Here is a 19507-nt window from a genome sequence, read left to right as displayed (position 1 = left end):
AAACGTTGTCAAGGACTTACACTAAAAGAGAACCAATGCCAGTAAAAAACATTTCAAAATAACTCTTTGCTTCAGGGAGAGAAGAGCTAAGATCCACTGACATGGCTTAGCTATGTGATGACATTTCCAAGAATTGAAATCCAGTGGAATTCACCAGCGTAACCACAGAGACACAAAGAATGTACCATTCTAAATGTTTGTCTCTCCTCGTCTGCTTTGGGACTGTAGGAGGGAGGATAGAATTCAAGGAATCTAACAATCCCTGGGGCTCTTCCCAAAGCACCTTCCACTTCAGTATATAATTTCCTTTCCTCAATCCCTTAAGCCATCATGAGACATGCTAGGACAATGGCCACCATTTTGAGTAGGTGCTGCAAGGAGTCAAGCCTTGAGTTTGTTGGCTGCAGACATGATCTCTCAAAGCCTACAACGTAGGTGTTTTCATGTGGAAACATGAGGATTCTAGAATACAGAAAGGTTAGGTCACTGCCCAGACACACACCCTGAACTCATATGCGAGTATCCTGACGTCTCAGCCCCCTTATCCTTCCCAGCCTCATGGGCCAGACTGGCCACAGCCCTAGGCACTGAGAAGAGCCCCTGGGCGGGAGCTCGCCCCAGCCGGGTAGCATCACAGAGAAGGCCCCCATACCGTGAAACAAACACCCAGGAACATGCTCCCCACCAGGTGAAAGAAGTGAGATACAGGGGCATTGTCACTGCGGCTATCTCTCCCCTCTCTATCTCCTTCCGTGGCTCTCTTTTCTGTGGCCTTGTAACCTGGGCCCAGCGCAGCTCTTGGGAACAAATTGTGAAGGAAAAAGACAAAACAAAGAAAAGATGATAAAAACTGCCATGAAAGGTTAAGCTCCCATGATTCTCTGTGGCTGTTTAATGGATTTCTATGATATAAACAGACCTTTGGCTTTGCCTGCTGGGCAGGTGACCTCCAACTAAATGAGTTTAGACAGTATTCCCTAATAAGAAATGTTCCTATTTTCCCCACACTCCACCAAGCCCCCTGAGCATACAAAGACCCACTGTCCCCTGCAGACCAATGCTATAGGCTGTGCACACATGCCCTACCGGAAACACAAGTGGGCTATGTGACACGGTCTGCATTTGTACCCATAGCTCCATCACTTGTTCACTCAACAAACACCTAACTGAGGTGACTCCGCGCGAGGCGTTATGGATACAGTGGGGAAAACATTCAGCCTTGAGCTTGAGATGTTCACCATTCAATTGACAAAGAGGTGTTTTGACACAGAGTGGGAAGAGCTGGAGTATAGGGGAATCATGGAGGAATCATGGAGGAGGGGAATGTCTAGAACTCTGTGGAAGTCAGGGAAGGCGACACAAGCTGAGACAAGATCTCTTTGGATGGCCTCAGTATCTTCATCTGAAAAGCCCTCGTAACAGACCCGGGCTCACAATGTCAAGGTGAGAATCAAAGGCAGTTACATACCCAGTGCCTAGCACACAGTAAAGGCTCAATAATATTAGTCACCCAGATTCGTATTTGTAGCATTACTGGATGAGTCCCCAGTTATAGATGCGAATGGATAGAAATGATTAAGTCAAGGATATTGTTAATCATTTGTTTTCTAGAACCAAGTCCTGACTTTAATGCTAGGGTAGTTTGCTTTTTAGGTGACCATCCCCTACTGGCCAAGTATGGAATTGCACCCCTGCTCTATTCCCCTCTGCAGCGCTCTAGAGAAAAAGCATGAACCTGGGAAATTCAAATTGGGAGAGGAAGCCATACAATGGTAGAGAAAGCATGGGGAGATGGGAGGAGGGCTGAGAGGCACCCTGAGGGTGAACAGGGCTTTGACAGACAACTAGGATACCCAGGACCTCGGGTGCCTGACAACCTTGTTGACATCTCTCCATTTTCAAAAAAGTGTTCTGAGAATGATGATCGCCCTGCTTATCCCTCCCATGCTCCTCTCCCTAGCCTAAAAACTGGCTCCATGAGCAGACACCCTTATTCCCTTGCCAGGAAAGCACAGAATATTCCAGAGGCCTCTGAAAAAATTGCACATATCTATAGCACATTGTCCAATAGAACGTTCTGTCATGATGGAAATGTTCCATACTTACTCTGCCCAACATGGTAGCCACCAACCGCATGTGGGTAGTGAGCTCTTGAAATATGGCTAGTCTGGCTAAAGACAAGGATTTTTAATTTAATTTGATCCAATTTAATTCAATTTAAATTTAAATAACCAATGTGACTAGTAGTGGCTGCTATATTGAACAGCACAGACACAGAGTCTCCTAACTGCAGATGTTTTCTTGAGTCTATTCTATAGTTTTGGCATTTTCTTCTACAAACTGGGCAGACTGTGGGGCAAAGTGCCCAGGGTGCAGGCCCTGGCCACCTCCTCCCTCCCCCTCCCCTTACCCCACTCCGAAGACAACCACATGGTGAGACCTTCCCAAATGCTCAGCCAGAGGTCTTGTTAACCCCAAGGGAGTGATCCCTTTTGCTTCAGACAATTCCATCAGCTCTGCCAATCTACCCAAAGAATCCAATCCATTCATGACATTGCTGAAAGCTCAGGATGATTCCATTGCTAAGATAATGTCTTTAGGACCAGAGGGGAGGCTGCTGGGCTTTACACGTCTTGGGCCATTTTGTACCCACTGGGCTGAGCGGGCAGTGGCGGCCTCCCCACAATGCCCTGCTTTTCCCTTCTAAAGAGATTGGAGACACAGCCCTGGCTGGGTCTCTGTAATCTATTCATTTCCTTCCAAGCCGGGCTCTGTAAGCTCATTCACGGAGGGTGGGCAAAGGAAGCTGGGGAAGCAAACAGACGTACAGAAAACAAACAGTACTGGACAGCTCCCTGTTTGTGGGGGGGGCAGCTGCAGGGAGATGGAGGTGGGAGAATCAGGATGCGGAGGCTTGTCTGGTGGGGAGGGGGTTCTGACCAGAGGAGAGTGGGGCCCCCATTGCTGCCTCGCCCACATCCTCTGGAAACCATGCCCCGCCTCCACAAGGAGCCTTGGCTCCTGCAGCCCCCATCTTGGTAAGCTCTTATCTCTCTCCATTCAGCTGGCTCCTTGGGAAAAGAGGCGGTGGGTGGGGGAAGGCCAGAGTGGCAGCCAGCAGAGAGAGAACTGGCAGCATGGGGACACTTCCTTGGAGTCTCCCCCCAGCCTCCGCCCCCACCCGCACCAGCACAGACAAGGCACGCGAGGTTCCCCTGGTCCCAAGGAGACTTCCAAGTCAGCTGAGCCTGCTCCCTCAATCCAGCTACAGAATCACAAGGGCCCAAACATTTGGCTCCGGTGGGCGATTTGCATGTGATTTGAATACATCTGCATACCCCCTCCCCACTCCAGAGGCACGCAGTCAAAGGATGTGAAATGAAGTAAAATAAATTAATTAGTGCAGCCTACCATAGCCCAGTACACAGGGCCTGACACCGTAAGAGATGCAACTGATTTTTAAGGCAATCAACGTGATGGCAGGCTAGGGTGGAGGGAGATGGAGTGGGGGGTTGTGATGGGGGAGTCTCAGCATCGGGGGTACAGATGGGGAGGGAGAGTCCATGTCTGGACTGAAAGCTGGGCGTCTTTGTCCAGCCCCCAGCCTTCCCTCCCATCGTCGGGGGATGCAGGGTGGAGCGTGGAGCCCTGTGTTCTGGATTTGTACACCTGGGCCTGCCGCTGGCACTGCCCCCACCCTGGCGGCCCCCTCCGCAGGCCGATTTTCAAAATTCCATTTCAAACCAGAGTGGGGACCATTGCTTCAAGGGCTGGCTAGGCAATGAGGTGTCCACTGGTGGTTCCCTGTCTGCAAGCCTCGCCCCCATCTACTGTTCCCATTGGGTCTCCGGATTCCTCTTTGCCAGCTGGGCGGGTCTTCTGCTTCCCTTCATTCCGATCCCATCTAGGGATGGTGGAGGGAGAGACAGTCCCTTCGTTAGCAGTGAGCTGCAGATAATTTAGCCCGGTCCTTCTGCCAGGTGCTAATGAGATGCTCGCAGTGTGTGTCAGCCAAGTAGCTCCCGTATCATGTAAATACGCCTCTTAGTGATTCAGTTCATGGCACTGTTTAGCGTATGCCTTGACTTTCTCTAGGCCTGTTGATCTACCCAGGATGGCAATCTCATCTAACGCTGGGGCCCTGCGGGGTGCTCAATGTCAGGTTCACACCTGTGGGGCCCAGGCTGCGGGGAGAGCTTAGGTGGGCTTGGTGGGGGAGGATCCTAGAGGCAATTTCAGGTGGGAGGGGCTATCCTGCTAAGATGGAGAACAGTGATTTTGGTTAAAAGGAGCCCAAGCTACAACCAACAAACCAGCAAATGAGGAAGCAAAGAGCAAGAAGGCAAGAAGGACCGGTAAGGACAGGAGGGGACAAGCAAGGCTAGAGTGAGAGCGAGGAGACCCAGGAGCGCAGATCTGGGTCAAGGCATTGAATGATGAGTGCGCCCTGGCGGGATCTGCTAACGTGGGTTTGTGTGCAGGGGGAGTGTGAAGGAGCAAAGGAACCAGTTCCAGAAGCCTGGTCGTCAAACTGCCCATGCCCCCACTCCCCTGCACTCCACACTCTGCACCCCCCACCTGCTCACTCCATCTGCTCCATCCCGGGCCCTTCCACTCAACTGTGTCATCTACGGGTGTCATCTGCAGAAAGGGCAATGCAGCAGACAGAGGTTAGACAAGTGTTGTTTTAGCTCGGGGGGTTGGCAAGCCATGGCCATTGGACCACATCAGCCTATGGCCTGTCTCTGCAGAGCCCACGAACCAAGAATGGTCTTTTACTTCTTTGAATGGTTGAAAATATAAAAAAGGAGAGTATTTCGTGACATATAAAAATGATAGGAAATTCAAGTCTCAAGGTCCATGAATAAAGATTTATTGGAACCCCGCCATGGCCTCCCGTTGACATATTGTCTGTGGCTGTTTTCACACTAGAGCAGCAGAGCTGAGCCGTCGTGACACAGACCATACGGTCCCCAGAGAGGAAAATATTTACTATCCGGACCTCAGCGACACGTGGTGCCAAACCCTATTTTAGAGGGTTTTAGAGCACGGGAGGGAAGTTCTCTGCCCAGCCCGTTCCCAAGATGGCGGCATCTTGCTTTGTGTGAACCTGAGCATGGCATGGCAAGAATGTCAGTTTCAACTGGACCTTCTCCCGAGCCCCGCCAGCCCCGACTTCCTTTTGGCCAAGGGATACCAGGCTGGGGTGCCCGGTTCAGACACAGGAAGGTTCCTATCAGTGGTTGAAAAGGCCAACACTTGCGTCCCATACCCACAGCTGGTCCTCCTGCTGCCAACAGCTGGGCCCTGGACAGGTGGGCAGCCCTCCTCAGACCCAGCTCAGGGTGCCAGGCACCAGGACAGTCCTACACGTCATCGAGTGAGAAGGCAGACTATGTCTGTAATTGGTTTTAAGAAAGCAGGACGCCGTCACCCAGAGCCTCATGACTGACATTCCAGGCTTCGTGGTTCCTTACTTGTTACACAGCAAACCAGGGCCCACAGGGTGCTCACACTTGGTATTGGTGGAGTTTCCTGAGCATGGGGACATATTAGGGACACCAAGGAGGCCAGAAAGAGAGAGATCCTGAGGTCAGAGGAGAAGCCTGAACAAAGCAGTCTCAGAGAACGGTTTGGGAAGAGGGCAGAGGACAACACAGAGCTGGGACCGAGGACACAGCCAAGCCTGCAGAAGACTCCAGAGGGACTCTGGGGACTCTGCCTTCAGCCCTGACTGCGGCACGGAGCGACTTACCCGGTACCACACGATCTCACGCATGCGACCATCCGTCTTGAAGTTACACTTCAAGGTCACGGCGTCACCAGCCACCACGGGTGGGAGAGGCTCAATGTTGACAGTCAGGTAGCCTATGAGAAAAAGGAGAAGGGAGGTGAGGGCATGGGGGGAGCAGAAGGGCTGGGCTGACCGGGCAGGGCAGGGCGGGAGAGAGCTAGCACAGCTGTTGGGGGGGAGGGTGCTTTTCTCCCCGGAGCCCGTGGGATGGGTCCCCACGCCCGAACGCCACTCACCACTCTCTTCTTCCCTCTCATTGACGACTCCACCCTAAGAACCTCCCTGGCCCTTGCGGGTCCGTCCAGTCCTAAAACACTTCTTCTTGGCATCAATTTTCCCTTCAAACTACCTGCTAGCAGCTGGAGAAAATGCCTCCGTGTGGTTCTACAAGATGTCCCAGAGAAACGGCCCCGTGGTCAAACAATATACCTCCTTCCTTCTCCCCTTTTACTGGGTCTGGATTCAAATGAACCAGCGAAGCCCCACGGGAAATGACACTGTTGAAATGCATCTAACCCAGGATTTCTCTTAGCCATCCCTGATGTCACCATTCTGTGCCGCCACGGTGCCACGGAACCCACATTGGGAAACGGTGTTCTAAGCCCAGACCCCCTCCATCCCGAGCCTTGTAACCAAATTACTGCTGGTAAAGGGGAAGAGCTCCCCGAGGAGCTCTCCTAGTCTCCCGTGTCACACACCGTGCCACTCAAGGGGAGAGGTAGTTCACCTAAGGGGAGAGGTAGCTGCCCCCAAGGCCATGGTGGCAAAGGCATGACAATGAGCTCACTCCTTGGAAGGAGTCCACACCCCGGTAAGCCCCAGATGCTGTGTCTCGCCCCCAGCTGCCCCTGGTGGCCACCCCCCTGGGGCACACTCCTGTCCCCACACCCAAGTCCAGCTTGGTGAGGCCTCTGACCCTCTCTGCTGCCTCCCACAGCCCCATCCTGGAGGGCCAGGCTCACTCCAGCTCAGGAGGGGGCCTCATTCTTGGGCTGATCGTCCAGGCGCCTCGGATTGGCTTCCCGCTGGCTGATGTCCATCCATTGATCTAATGGATCAATCCAGTCCGATTGTCTTAATGAGAAAACTAGCCAGAATGGGTCTGGGGATTTCAATTGTGCAAGCAACTTGAACGGATCGAGCCCAGGGCCCTGACCCCTGCCTGGAGCTTAATGGTTACAACACTCCGGGAGGGTGGGGCGGAGGGTGAACCAAGAATCGAGCTCTACAGGATCAATCTGGAAGCTGGAGTCAGAATCGACTTGTGTGGTACCAGGCTTCAGGTCCCAACAGGCCAGGGTGAGGGGTAAAGGCAGGGGCTCACCTCCAGGGAGCCTCAACAGAGCCTGCATGGTCCTTGAGAGCAGGGGCTGGAACCAGCTGGAAGGACCAATTCTGTCCCCTCCTTTCGTCATTCATTCAGGCCCCAAGTTTGCTCCCACCTGCTGTGAGCAGGGCCATGATCTGGGAAGCAGGATGGTCCCAGCTTTGCTCTGTCCTCTAGGCAGGCACAGTTTGGGGACAGATTCACAGATTCACGACCTGGTCACCCAGGTGGGGGGGCTATGGAAGGGGAGGGAAACCTTTCTAGCCTGGACAATCGGGGAAGTCCCCAAGCCCAGCTGGGTCCCCAACCATGACAAACATCCCATTGTCCTCAGTGGGATGAAGCCCAGTGACCGAGAAGACTCTGGGCAAGCCAGTCCTAAGCAGGAAATAGTAATAACCGGTCACATTTCCATGGCACCTACTCTGAGGCAGGCCCTGGGCTAAAGCACTCATGCACCTGTCCTAACAACCCCAGGAGAGAGGAACCAGTGTTATTCCCACTTTCCATGGGGAAACAGAGAGGCAGAGTAACCCACCAAGATCACATGGCTGTAAATAACAGAGCTGGGACGGATGCCCGACCTTCTGTTCCATTCTGACCACTCGGCTCTATATAGCCTGTCTCCTGATGGCAGAGGGAGGCGAAGGGCTGGCAGACACTTCACATCCAACCCCAGGGAGGAGGCAGGGTGTTGCTGGGGGGCTGTGGCAGAAGTCCAGTACCTAATCCTGTCTGTGGCCATTCCCAGCCCTGGAGCTCAAGACCAGAGAGGGGCTCCCTCTCCTTGGAAGGAAGTGGGAAGCACACATTCTCGGTCGGGTAAATCTTGCAGCCAGCCTATGGTGGGTGCTGAAGGCACGTGCGTGTGGGGCGAGCTGGGGTGGGGGAGGATGGAGGTGCCAGCCTGCAGGGTCGCCATTTGTTGGCAAACCAGGGGGGGAGTTACAGGTGGGAAGCCGGTGAGGACCCGGGGTGGGAGGGTGCAGCTGAATCTCTGGTAACTGCTGGTTGGGTTAGGGGCCCCGCAAGGTGAGGCAGAAGGTCCAGGACACAGGACTCAGAGGCATGCACAGTGAGAGCAGTGCAGAGTCCCCGGCACAGCAGGGTCGGGGGGCAGGGGCACATGGGACCCCCGAAGAGGAGATTTAGAAGGAGGGAGCATGAGTGCGGTGCTTCTGATGCCTTAAGCCTGGGAGCTTCTAGTAGATGTTTCAGGCAACGAGATTTCTATGACCAACACAGCGCGGAACAAAATTAAGTGTGCTCACCCCCCGCCTTGCCTCCCGCCATGACTCCTCTCCTTCCAGCTTTCTGTCTTGCCTTCATTCATGAAAAAAATATTTATTGGGAATCTAGGCAGTCCCAGGCACTCCTCCAGGCACAAGAGATGCAACAGGCAAATCCTACCCTCAAGGAGCTGACGTTCCAGAAGAGGGGACAACAGTCAAACGTGTGAATGATGGGAAATACAGCCGGTGGGGACAGATGCCATGAAGAAAGTAAACCAGGGCAGAGCATCAGGAGCACCGGAGCAGGGGCTGCTCTGGACTGGGTGGCCCAGGATGCCTCTCTGAGGGGGCCAGCCTAAAGGCAAGGGTGAGCCATGCAGGTTTCTAGAGGGAAAGCATTCCGGATGGAGAACAGCACATGAGCAAAGCCCTGAAGCTGGAGCTCAGGGTCCTCCCTCAGTTTGGGCCAGAGTAATAGGATGCTTTTTCATAACACTGTACACTCTGGATCCTGTCTGACTCAGCGTCTTGCAGGAAGAGAACCAGGGTACAAAGCTGAGGGGGGCACTCAGCCCACCGCAGGCCCCTCAGTCCATGTGCCTCCCCTCTTCCTGGCCTTGCTCAGTCCCTTGGAACACACACCAGGAACGGGGCCCTAACCCGAGGCAGAAGGGACTGTCTCTGCTTCCCGAGGTCCCCCTGCTCGGAGGATGGGGGCCAGAGTGAGAGCTCCCAGCCTAGCGGCCCCGGGGGAGTCGAGGGAAGGGCTCCTGCCACCACGCAGGGACTAAAACCTGCCACATTCCAGCAGTCCTAGCACCCCGGCTCCCGTTCAGTCACCAGCACTCCCAACAACCTGTGCGACACCGTGCTCGCTGCGTGTGTCACACTGGCGTGTAGCTGTCTGTTTGCACATCTGCCTCTCCTTCTGGAATGCGAGCTCCACTAATGTCAGCAGAGTATGAAAATGAGATTTGACAAGGACCGCTTTTGGAGCTCTCCTACGTGTAGGTGGTGTGGGCTCCCCACCACCTCCCCGCCCCCCTGCCATCGCCCCGCGAATGCTGCTGTCACCGAGCAGGAACGGCGCGGTTCGGGGTGCGGGTGCTTCCTATCCGAGGCCAGGACAAGCCTCAGGTTGTGCGTGATGCATAGGCATGGCAGCCTCGGGTCTGGAGGGAGGATCCCTGGGGGGGAGGGGGGAGGCATGAGGCAGTGGGGAGTCAGGCGACAAGGCAATTTTCTGATAGATGTACCAGGAGAGGGTCCCGTCAGCACCAATCAACACCTGGATCACAGGTGAGAAATCACCTTTGCAGACGCAGTCACACACAGGAGAGGGGACCGCAAGGGTCCGCGGCCAAGGAGGTTTTTGCAAAAGAAAAACACATGGGACTTTCTCCTTTAGGTCCGACGAACATTTCTCCAGCTCCTGTTTCACCGAATCCCATCACCTCCTGACCACGGTTCTCTGCAAGTTCTTCCCTCACTTCCTTTGCTTCCCCTACTCACGTGCCTCCAGCAAATTTGAAGCCAGTTATCTGGTTCAAGTTTCTCGCTCTACCACGCGGCAGTGACCTGGGCAAGCTAGGTGGCCACCACGGGACTCAGTTTCCCTAGGTGTGATGGAATGATCACAGGTTGGTGAAGCTCTGCCCACATAGGGAGGCGCTCCTGACCAGGGTGAGCAGGCACCGTGCTTCCTGGCTTCCCAGACCTCCATTCCTTCCCACTTCCCACTGTCCAGCTGAGATATCTGGTCCTGGATAGAGGTGGGAAGAGTGATATCGGACATCTGAAAGTTGGTTAAGGAGTAGGAGAGTCAGAGATGACCAGGGATCAGAGCCAGGAGACCGACATGGCATCCTTCCCCCAAAGCAGAGGACAGAAAACCATAGAGAAGAGATTTGAGCAGGACTGAGGACCTGTCTCCTCCCCACCGGGCTTCTAGCTTCTGCGCGGGTCTGGGCTGGTGGGAAGGAGCAGCTGTGCAGGCAGGGGTCGGGGGAGATGGGCTCATCCACCAGCCAGGAGGCGGTGAGCATAGTCAAAAGAGCCCAAGAAACCTGAGTTCTGGTCTCAGCTATGCAGCCAACCAGCTCTGGGACCTCAGGCAGGCTGTCCCTCTTTGCGCCTCAGTCTCCCTCTCCCTAAAATGAGGAATAAACTGGGTTTTTAGAGCTTTCCAGCTCCAATCAATCCCATGTCAGATGGCAACTGAGCCCTTCCTGGTACCACTCAATCCCACTCCTCCGAGAAATGAATTTCTCAATTAATCAACCACCAGCTAAAGACGGAGCTCTGTCCTTCTCTGCATTAAATTTGCCACCAATCAGCCTTTTGCATGAAAGCCCCCAAGCACGGTATCAAGAAGCAGGATCAGGAGTGGAGCCGGATTCATCTTAACTAAGCAGTTCATTATCCTGAATGGGGCCATCACTCTCCCCCTCTATCTCTGACAGCATTTACGCCACTCCTGTTAAGATACATTTAGCAAAATCACAGGCAATATTTAGGAGCCAGGCACCCACCCGGACGAGCTGGTGACAAATAACTCCTCTGTCTGGAAACGTGCCTTGTCATATCCCAGCACCCCTTCTCTCCCTCTCCCCTTGTCCAGCTCAGAGGGCCAGAGAGGGTTGCCACGGGAGGGGTCCAGATGCAAGAGAGAGTGCTTATGTTCGGGTTGACCAGATGTTTCCATCTGTAAAGACTGATGGGTTTCCGGGGACAGGGACTTCAGCAGCTCCAAACCAGAATGTCCCTGGCAAACCAAAACAAGGTGGTCACCCTAGTTATAATCACACCACGGCCCGTGGATGGCCCTGGCACACTGCTGAAACCTCTCTACCTACTTCAACAATGAGGGTGACCATACGTCCCTTGACCAACTCAAGGACAGCTAGAGTCAATGCTGCCCTCCTTTTTGGTGCTTGACTCTGCACGGATTCAGCAGGCATTGGTGGTTGAGGAATTTGTGGGCTGGGGTCCAGCTTCGACTTCCTGCATTCATTCATGACCTTTCTGCATCCTCTGCCAGCAACCAGGCTGCTTCCTCTAGAATGCACACCCCTGGCTTTCTTATGGGACATCAGAGCTTCCAGTTGCTCCATGGGAAACGTCTTGAATCCTCTTGGGGACATCTGGTGCATGCCCAGCCCAGGTTCCCAATCCAGCCCCCACTGCTCCTCACGAGCAGTCCCCTCTCTCACAGCGGGGTCCTAGCACAGGTGGTCTCCCCAACCCGAACCCTCACTCTTGGCTTGGGAAACTGCCGTTCACTTGCAAGGATTAATGGGAATCTCACTTCTTCGGGAAGACTTTTCCTGACTCCCCAGGCTGCCACGGTCCCAACATACCCCTTCCTCCCTCCCACTTAGGACACAGAGAAGATCTTGTGATGATTTCTTTGGCGAATGTTGACCAGTAAGGAGGTCACGAGCTGGATCTAGATGCTGGGGTACCGACGTGCCCGGATCATGCCTAAATCAGGGTCTCTGTTGGACGAAAGCACAGACAGACTGTGCCCATGCCCTAGACTGTCCCATAGTTAGAGTAGATGGTTTCCCAGGAGGACCCTTGTGCAAGCAATTCTTCCCTGTGGCCTTATGTGACGTGGTCCTGGCCAGGGAGCTCCATAGACTCAGGTGCCTTCTGCACCCGCCTCTCTGACCACATCTACCTGGACTGCCTTTGGGTATCCAGAGAGTCTCTCCTGAGGGTCAGGCAGGAGAAATCCATCCAAAGGAGAAAATCAGGGAGTATAGCTCAGGGGTAGAGCATTTGACTGCAAAGGAGAAAATCAGCAGTGGGTGCTGGACCACCACAGAAGGATGTAAGACACACTGACTGGGTCAGCAGATAGACAGACAGAGTAAAGCAAAGACCATAGGCAGCACAAGCCATGAAGAGAGACAACAGAATCCACAGGGAATGCCACTTGCTGAGCCACCATAGAGCAGGGCCCTCGAGCGGCAAACAGTGGGTGTCCACCTGAGCAAGGTGGCTGCTGGAAGTCACCGGACAGGCTTAGTGTCAGGGGACAGAGCTACTCCTGCATTCTGAACAGCATCCTGCTTCTCCTGGGAACACTGTGTAGAGCTGGCGCCCGGTCTCCCTTGATTCTTCCAGTGGCCCTGCTGCCAGCACTCGTAACCAGGTACCTTGCAGCAGGTGGGTTAGGAACCCCGAACATAAGCCACCACATCACTGCCTGATTCACTCTTGGATGTCTGCAGCTACCTCAAAGGAACAGATCCAGAATGTAAGTGATGTTTCCCCCTTACCTCCGGGAACACTTGCAAGGCCTGCCATCCTTATAAAATATACCCAGAATCCAATTCCTCACCCTACCCTCTCTCTAGCTACTTCTCTGGGCCCGGCCACCATCATTTGTCACTGGTCTACTGCAGTGCCTCCCAACTAGCGTCCCTGCTCCCACCTTTGTACTACCCACCTCTCTGATTTCATCTCCCCTCACTCTCTTCCTCATCCCCTCCACCCATGCACAATGAACCCTGCCCAACCCCAAATACTCCAAGCATATCCCCACCTCAGGGCCTTTGCACTTGCTGGTCCACCTCTCAGAAGAATCGTTCTCTCCATACCCACAGGGCTCAATTCCTCAGTTCTCCGGCTCAACTGCCACCTCTTTGGAGAGACCTTTTCCAACTACCTTCATGAAATAGTATCCCTGTCCTTCTCTTGCTCTTTACCCTGCTTTATTCTTTTTTAAACATTTATTACATCCTGGTACATACTTATTTGGTTATTGTCTACTGATATTTCCCTCTGCCCTCTCCCATACCCAACCAGGTCAGAAGCTCTATGAGAGCAAAGCCTTTGTGTATGCACATGCGTGTGTATTTCAAACTTCTTCCCCTGGTGCTCAGACTGGATAATTTCTGTTGATCTATTTCAAGTTCACAGATTTTCCTCAGTCATCTCTGTCCTGCTATTGAGTCCATCTGGCGGGTTTTCATTTCAGTTATTGTGTTTTTCAGTTCTGGAGTTCCTATACGGTTCTCCTTTATACGTTCTATTTCTTTGCTGAGCCTTTCTATTTTAATATTTGTTTCAAGACTATTTGTGATTGCCTGTCCAAGCATTTTTATAATACCTACTTTAAAGTCCTTGTCAGATAATTCCAACACAGCTGTCACCTCGTCACTGGAGCCTGCTGATTGTCTGCCTGTGTGAATTGAGATTTTCATGATTCTTTCTGTGTCAAGTGATTTTAGTTTGTATCTTGGACATTTTAAGTACTACCTTATGAGAGTCTGGTTTATAGACTTATTCATACTCATTCTTTCAGGGGCACTTCAAATTCTAGTGTTCAAACCACCTGCTAGTATTTATGTTTCTGATTTTTCCAAATAGGTGTCCATACATTCTGTCCAGGTCCCACAGCTGAATGAGTGGGAGATAAAGGGAGGCTAATCTTCACTTCACACCAGAGGTCCTTGACTTTTGTGTTTTTTAACCACTACTTTATCCCTAGAAACTAGAACAGTTCCTGGCATTTTAACAGGAATTTCATAAATATGTGCTGAAGGAACCCAAAACAGAGCCAAAGACATGTGATCAGTGCTTGGCGATTTTCAAAGGATATCGGTAATTATTAGCTCACTGATCACCATGGCAACCCTGCAGGACAGTGTCCCCATTTTGCAGGTGAGGAGACAGAGGCTCTGGGATACAGAATGACTTCCTCATGATCACACAGAAGCAGGCTCAGCAGGCCGGCCCTTTGTTTTTGTTTTTGTTTTGTTTTGTTTTTTTTTTTGAAGATTTTATGCATTATTTATCTGACACATAGAGAGGGAGAGCACAAGCAGGGGGAGTGGCAGGCAGAGGGAGAGAGCAAGTACAAGTTGGGGGAGGGGCAGAGGAAGAAGCAGACTCCCCTCTGAGCAGGGAGCCTGATGCAGGGCCCCATCCCAGAACCCTGGGATCAAGACCCCAGGCGAAGGCAGACACTTAACCGACTGAGCCACTCAGGTACCCACTGGCCGGCCCTTTGATTCTGAATCTGGTACTCCTTTGCCATCCCTCCCACAGGACACAACCCTTCCCCATCCCCCACCCCCGGCCCGTTGCTCTCCAATGGCAAGCAAGCTAAAATCAGGGGTGAGTCAGAGGGTTGGGTGCCCAGAAGTACGCGGGAAACCTTGCTCCAAGTGGGCGGGGTCCGACGCCAGGCTAGATCAGCAGGACACAGCACCTCCACGAGGGATAGCAGGATGACTGGCAGCTGAGGCCATTTTCAAGTTCAAAGCCAGCAGAGGATGCTAGGAAGGCCAGGAATCTGTGTCTGAGTATGTTTCCAGGGCCGTGAGAGACCCCAAGGCTTGATGAATGAATTTGTTTTAACACATCCCTGACATACAGTCCCCTGATCCCAGCTTTGGACAGTTACTGTGGTCTCAAAGTACCTGTTTTGTGTCACTCAAGCCATCACTTTTTGATGTAAAGTAGCTAGAGAAGAATCAAAGGGCTGTGTCTGCCATCAGACTAGGAGTTCCCTGCAGGCGGGCAGGGACAGTGTCTCGCCTCCTTCTGTGGCTGGGCATGCAGAAGTGACACAGGGTCTCACGGACCTCACTCCCCTGGGAGAATCAGCCTGGACTCACCAAGATGTGACCTGGGGCAGACAGAGTCAGGTGGTGGCAGCAGTTCCACCAGCTGGATTTAAGACCCTGCTGGGGTAGACCGTGGGAGTCGGGGTCACATAAATTCCCGATGACACCCTCCCCTTTCTGTGGGGGCTGGGATTTATCTCCGTGTGATAACAGGAGCTCCATGCACCACCACTCATGAAGAAAGGAGGTCACCCCATCTCATCAAGATAAATACCATAGCGTGGCACTGATGACAGCCTCCCTGGGCTCCCTGTGCCGCATAATTACTATCGTAATAAATATTATTACAACAAAACAATTACTGCAACCAGATCTTTCAGGCAGGTACAGAGCATTCTGTGAAATACACCTTCCATGCTGGGCTAACAGGTGCTCCCAGCCAGGAACCAGGTTGAGAGGTGGGGCAGAGGGTGGAGGGGATCTTAAGAAAAGAAAGCCTCTGAGAGAACAGAATTTAACAGCTCACCTGTCTCTAGGATGGATCAATTCTTCCTCCCAAATGGCTCTCAAATCGGCGCATGGGTGGTTCAGTGGTAGAATTCTCGCCTGCCAAATGGCTCTCAAAACTGTGTCTGCCCGGCACCAATCCTGCCTTGGTCTGGGCCCCTCAAATTCCTCCCCAGGACCCTGCTCAGCCAGCCTGCTGATGTCCAGCTTTCAGCCCAGGCACTCAAAGACACCACCACCTGGGGTCTCAGGGACATCTCTAAAATGCAGATATGATGACAACACCTCTCTGGCTAATGCCATTCAATTTCCCCACCCCATTGCCTTCCAATTCAGGATCAAGTTCAGACTCTGTCATGGCCAGCTGGGCCCCTAATGATCTCGCCTCTCTCAGCCTCTCCAACTCAATCAGTCTCCTGCCGCGTCTGTGCCGCCGTGCAACCCACCCACCACCCCTTCCACACCCCCTCAGGCTCTTCTTTGTGCCTGTGCTCTTTGCTCTTCCTGGAATGGCCCTCTCTGAGTTCACCTAGTGAAATCTGTACCTGTCCTTCCAGGTTCAATGAAACAGTCACCCCTTCCTGGATTTATCTGAGTCTGATACTCCTTTGTCTGAGCTCCCAAGACCCTTGTAAACATCTCAATCACAGCCGTCCACACCAACTGTAATGCAGCACATGACTCTTTGTGTGTGTCTCTGCCAGAAGACTGGGAGGTTCTTAAGGTCAGGGACCCGGCTTGCATCTCCAGTTCCCTGTATGATGCTTGGCACGTGCTAGGTGCTCAGCCAGTGTCCCGTACAAATGAAGTAGCAGACGAGCCATCCCACAAACAATGCATATGACAGCACCCAGTGAGCCGTGCAGCCCTGGACAAATGAAGATTATGCTATAGCCTAGTGTACTGATGCCACACTCCGATCCACATCCTTCTTTGTCTGGGGGATGAAGTCAAACCCTTTCCCTTTGCACTCATGGCCCGCCTCCTCCTCAGCTCATCTCTTGTCCCCCTGCCGTTTGTATGCTGAGCCTCAGCCATCCTAAATTACTTAGTGTTCCCCAAACATGCTAGACTTCCTGTGGCTACTGGGTGTGTGCACCTGCCATGCTTCTTTCTGCCTAGAATACCGGCCATCACTTTATTCTCATCATTTTGATAAGCCCTTCAGGGCTTAGCTTAGACACCACTTAACCGTAGAGGACCCCTGACACCCACCCCTACTTCATCTAGCCCATGCCCAGCACCCCTAAGCTGGGGTTAAGTGCTCCCCTCAGAGCACCTATTATAACCCTAACACACTGCATGGATCCCCTTTGTGGCTGATCTGTCTCCTACTACCATGGACTGTGAGTTCTTAGGGAACCAAAAGCATGTCTCAGTAACCGTATAATTAGGGCTTAGCATATAAGCATATAATTAGGGCTTAGCTGTTGACCACACTGACGGCATTAAAAGTGTATTAATGAATGAATGAATGAATGAATCCATGGCTGAACTAATAAATTCTACAGATAACTTCAGCTGGCCTGGCCTTGGCCATAACATCCAATTCAATTCTGTTGGGGCTGGAAGTGTTATTTTTGGTTTGTTCATTTGTTTCTGGTGGTTTTTATTTTCTTTTCTTTTCTTTTTTTTTTTTTTTGCCTTATTGAGCTATGGATTTTCACCCTAAATTTGGACCATGAAAAAACATTGAGAAGGGGAGTCCTCGCCCTCAGACTCCTGATTCTCACCTCCCCTAGCTCAGCTCAGACCCACCAGAAGCCTCAAACATTTTGCAGGCTTTGTGGGGAGATGTGCCTGCTACTTTGGGGCCTCCGTCCCCTGCTCCAACTTCCAGGCTCTTGTGAAATATTCCCGTTCTGTGATCTTCAGCCAGCTAATCAAATTCCCCTCTGTCAGAGGCAATAGATGCTCAAAAGCCTTGTAGTATTAATGTATTATTCATGACGTATGTATTATTTATCATTAGTTTGTTTATTTATTATTAATTTGTGTTTCATTATTGATAATGATGTGGTTATACTATTAATAAAAAGGCTGGGGAAGGCTGTTCCGTGACCCTTTGCAGATACCTGATACCCCTCCAGTTCCCTAGAGAGCCAGCGGGGGTCATTTTTCTTCCCATTTTGTGGATGGGAGATACTGAGGACAGAGAAAGGCAGGATTTGTTTGGTCAGTCCCCTTGCCTCTGAGATGTATGCCAGGGAGGGTGACGGGTCTGGGGAAAAGCTTCACGAGGCAGCAAGTCCTGAGTTGACAGTAGGATGCTGACGGCAGGATGTTGGTGGGGACCAACAGGGGTCCCCCAAGCAGGTCCCCCTCTGGAACCTCACGCTCTGCTCGTCCTAGGCTCCTCTACCCGAGTCCACTCCAGGGTGGGAAGCTGTCTTTGCTCTGTCTTATACACGGTGCCTGCCCTGCATGCGCGCATGTTCCCCAAGCCCTATCCCTCTTTCCTCGGGGACCCGGGTGACGTTTCCCAGCCTCCCTTGCAATATTGTGGGTCCACATGACTAAACCCCTGCAGCGGAGTGTGACTTCTAGATCTAGGCCCTGGGAACGGCCCGTGCCGTCCTCCACAACCTCTCTCTGTGCCAGCTGCCTGGATGGAGGGGGCACTGAGTACCTGGAAGGGGGCGGAATCATAAGGGGGAAAGAGCCTGGGTGCTAGAGTGACAGCAGGGAGTGACATTCTCCCCCACGTGGTCCAATGGACAGTGATATGGGTGAGGAATAAAATCTTACTGTGTTTAAGCCACGGAGATCTTGTTGCAGCAGCACATTCCACTAAGATAGCGTACTTAGTAGGTACTCCAAAGATTCTCGGTGAAAACCAAGTGAACGGGCAGATAAAGAAATAAGCAACAAAATCAATCAATGGTTCTGATGACCGCGTCATTGAGCTGGGCTCCCAAAGCACTCTTCCCATCACAGAGAAGTGGCCTTCTTCTTCTCAAATCAAAACCCTCTGCTATACAGATGGGTAAACTGAGGCCCAGAGAAGGGGAGGGCCATGGCCCAGCTCAAAGAGACAATCAACAAGCAATTTAAGACCAGGATCCCAGTCTCCTGAGCGTAGTCCTGTGGAACCCCTCGGCCACACCACACCATCGTCTTCCCTTCAATGGTCTTCATCTGACAGCGTGCCGTCCCCCTGGAACTTCCTCTGTGTCCCTGGGCGTGGGTGAGGGGAATCACCACTGCTTAACCTCTGGGTCAGCCCAGCATCCAAAGACCAGCTGGGCCCGCTGGGAGGCAGAAGGCTGAGAGACATGTGATGCAGGATGCCCAGGAAATGCCTGACAAGCTATCGCTGCTTTCGTGTGCCACCTCTGGGGGTCAGAGCCGCCCCAGTAGGGCTACCTGCTAACAGCTGCCAATGTGGAAGCCACAGGCAGTGGCAGGAAGGAAAGGAAACAGCTCCAGGCCTTGAAGCCAAAGACCCAGCTTGTCCTGCCACGGATACAGAGGGCAAGTCCCCAACCCTCTCTGGGCCTCAGTTGTCTCTTTGGAAAAAAGGGCTCATCGTGTTTACTGCTCTGGGCAATGGTGATGCCACACAGAAACCAGAGGCCAAAGTGATCTGAAAAGCGCCACTGGAGAAGCTGGCTCCCTCTGTATGGGGATAATGTCAGGGAGCACTGGTGTGGACAGGTTTTGGTCTCGGGCTGGGGAACCAGGCAGACGTGGGGAAAAGCGTGACATGGTCACAGCCAACCCCGCAGCCCTGAGTAAGCTTGTTTCACTGCCTTGGGTCTGTTTCCACCTCTGCCATTAAATGGGAATACTCATCCTTCCTTCTTAGGGCTGGGAGGGGTGGGAACAAGGCAGATGCAGGGAGACTGGCCCCTGCAAGGAGCCTAGTTCAGTGCCTGGCATCTGGGACCGGAGCTGGCACCACCAGCCTGGTCATCACTCCCCTGCCATGGCCACCACCTTCCGCCACGCCCTCTACCCTCTTTCACCGAGCAAGCCCACTCTGAGGACTTTGCTAGAAGGCTTTGGGGCAGATGGCCCATTTTTGTTGGTTGTTTGAGATAAGTCTTGGGAGCATACAAGCTGA

General features: G+C 52.7%; 1 protein-coding gene across 1 annotated transcript in view; it reads right to left on the bottom strand.

Moving 5' to 3' along the window:
* IGSF21 (immunoglobin superfamily member 21) overlaps nucleotides 1–19507 on the bottom strand; it is a 234704-nt gene that overhangs the window by 128604 nt on the left and 86593 nt on the right. Inside the window, exon 2 of the mRNA XM_059137465.1 lies at nucleotides 5756–5868. Within this exon, the coding sequence (XP_058993448.1) occupies nucleotides 5756–5868 (113 nt within the window). The remainder of the gene's footprint in view (nucleotides 1–5755; nucleotides 5869–19507) is intronic.

The sequence above is a fragment of the Mustela lutreola genome, chromosome 10 (genome assembly GCF_030435805.1).
Source record: "Mustela lutreola isolate mMusLut2 chromosome 10, mMusLut2.pri, whole genome shotgun sequence".
Classification (NCBI taxonomy): domain Eukaryota; kingdom Metazoa; phylum Chordata; class Mammalia; order Carnivora; family Mustelidae; genus Mustela; species Mustela lutreola.
Note: the sequence above shows the minus strand (reverse complement) of the source record. Positions and strands in the feature narration are given on the sequence as shown.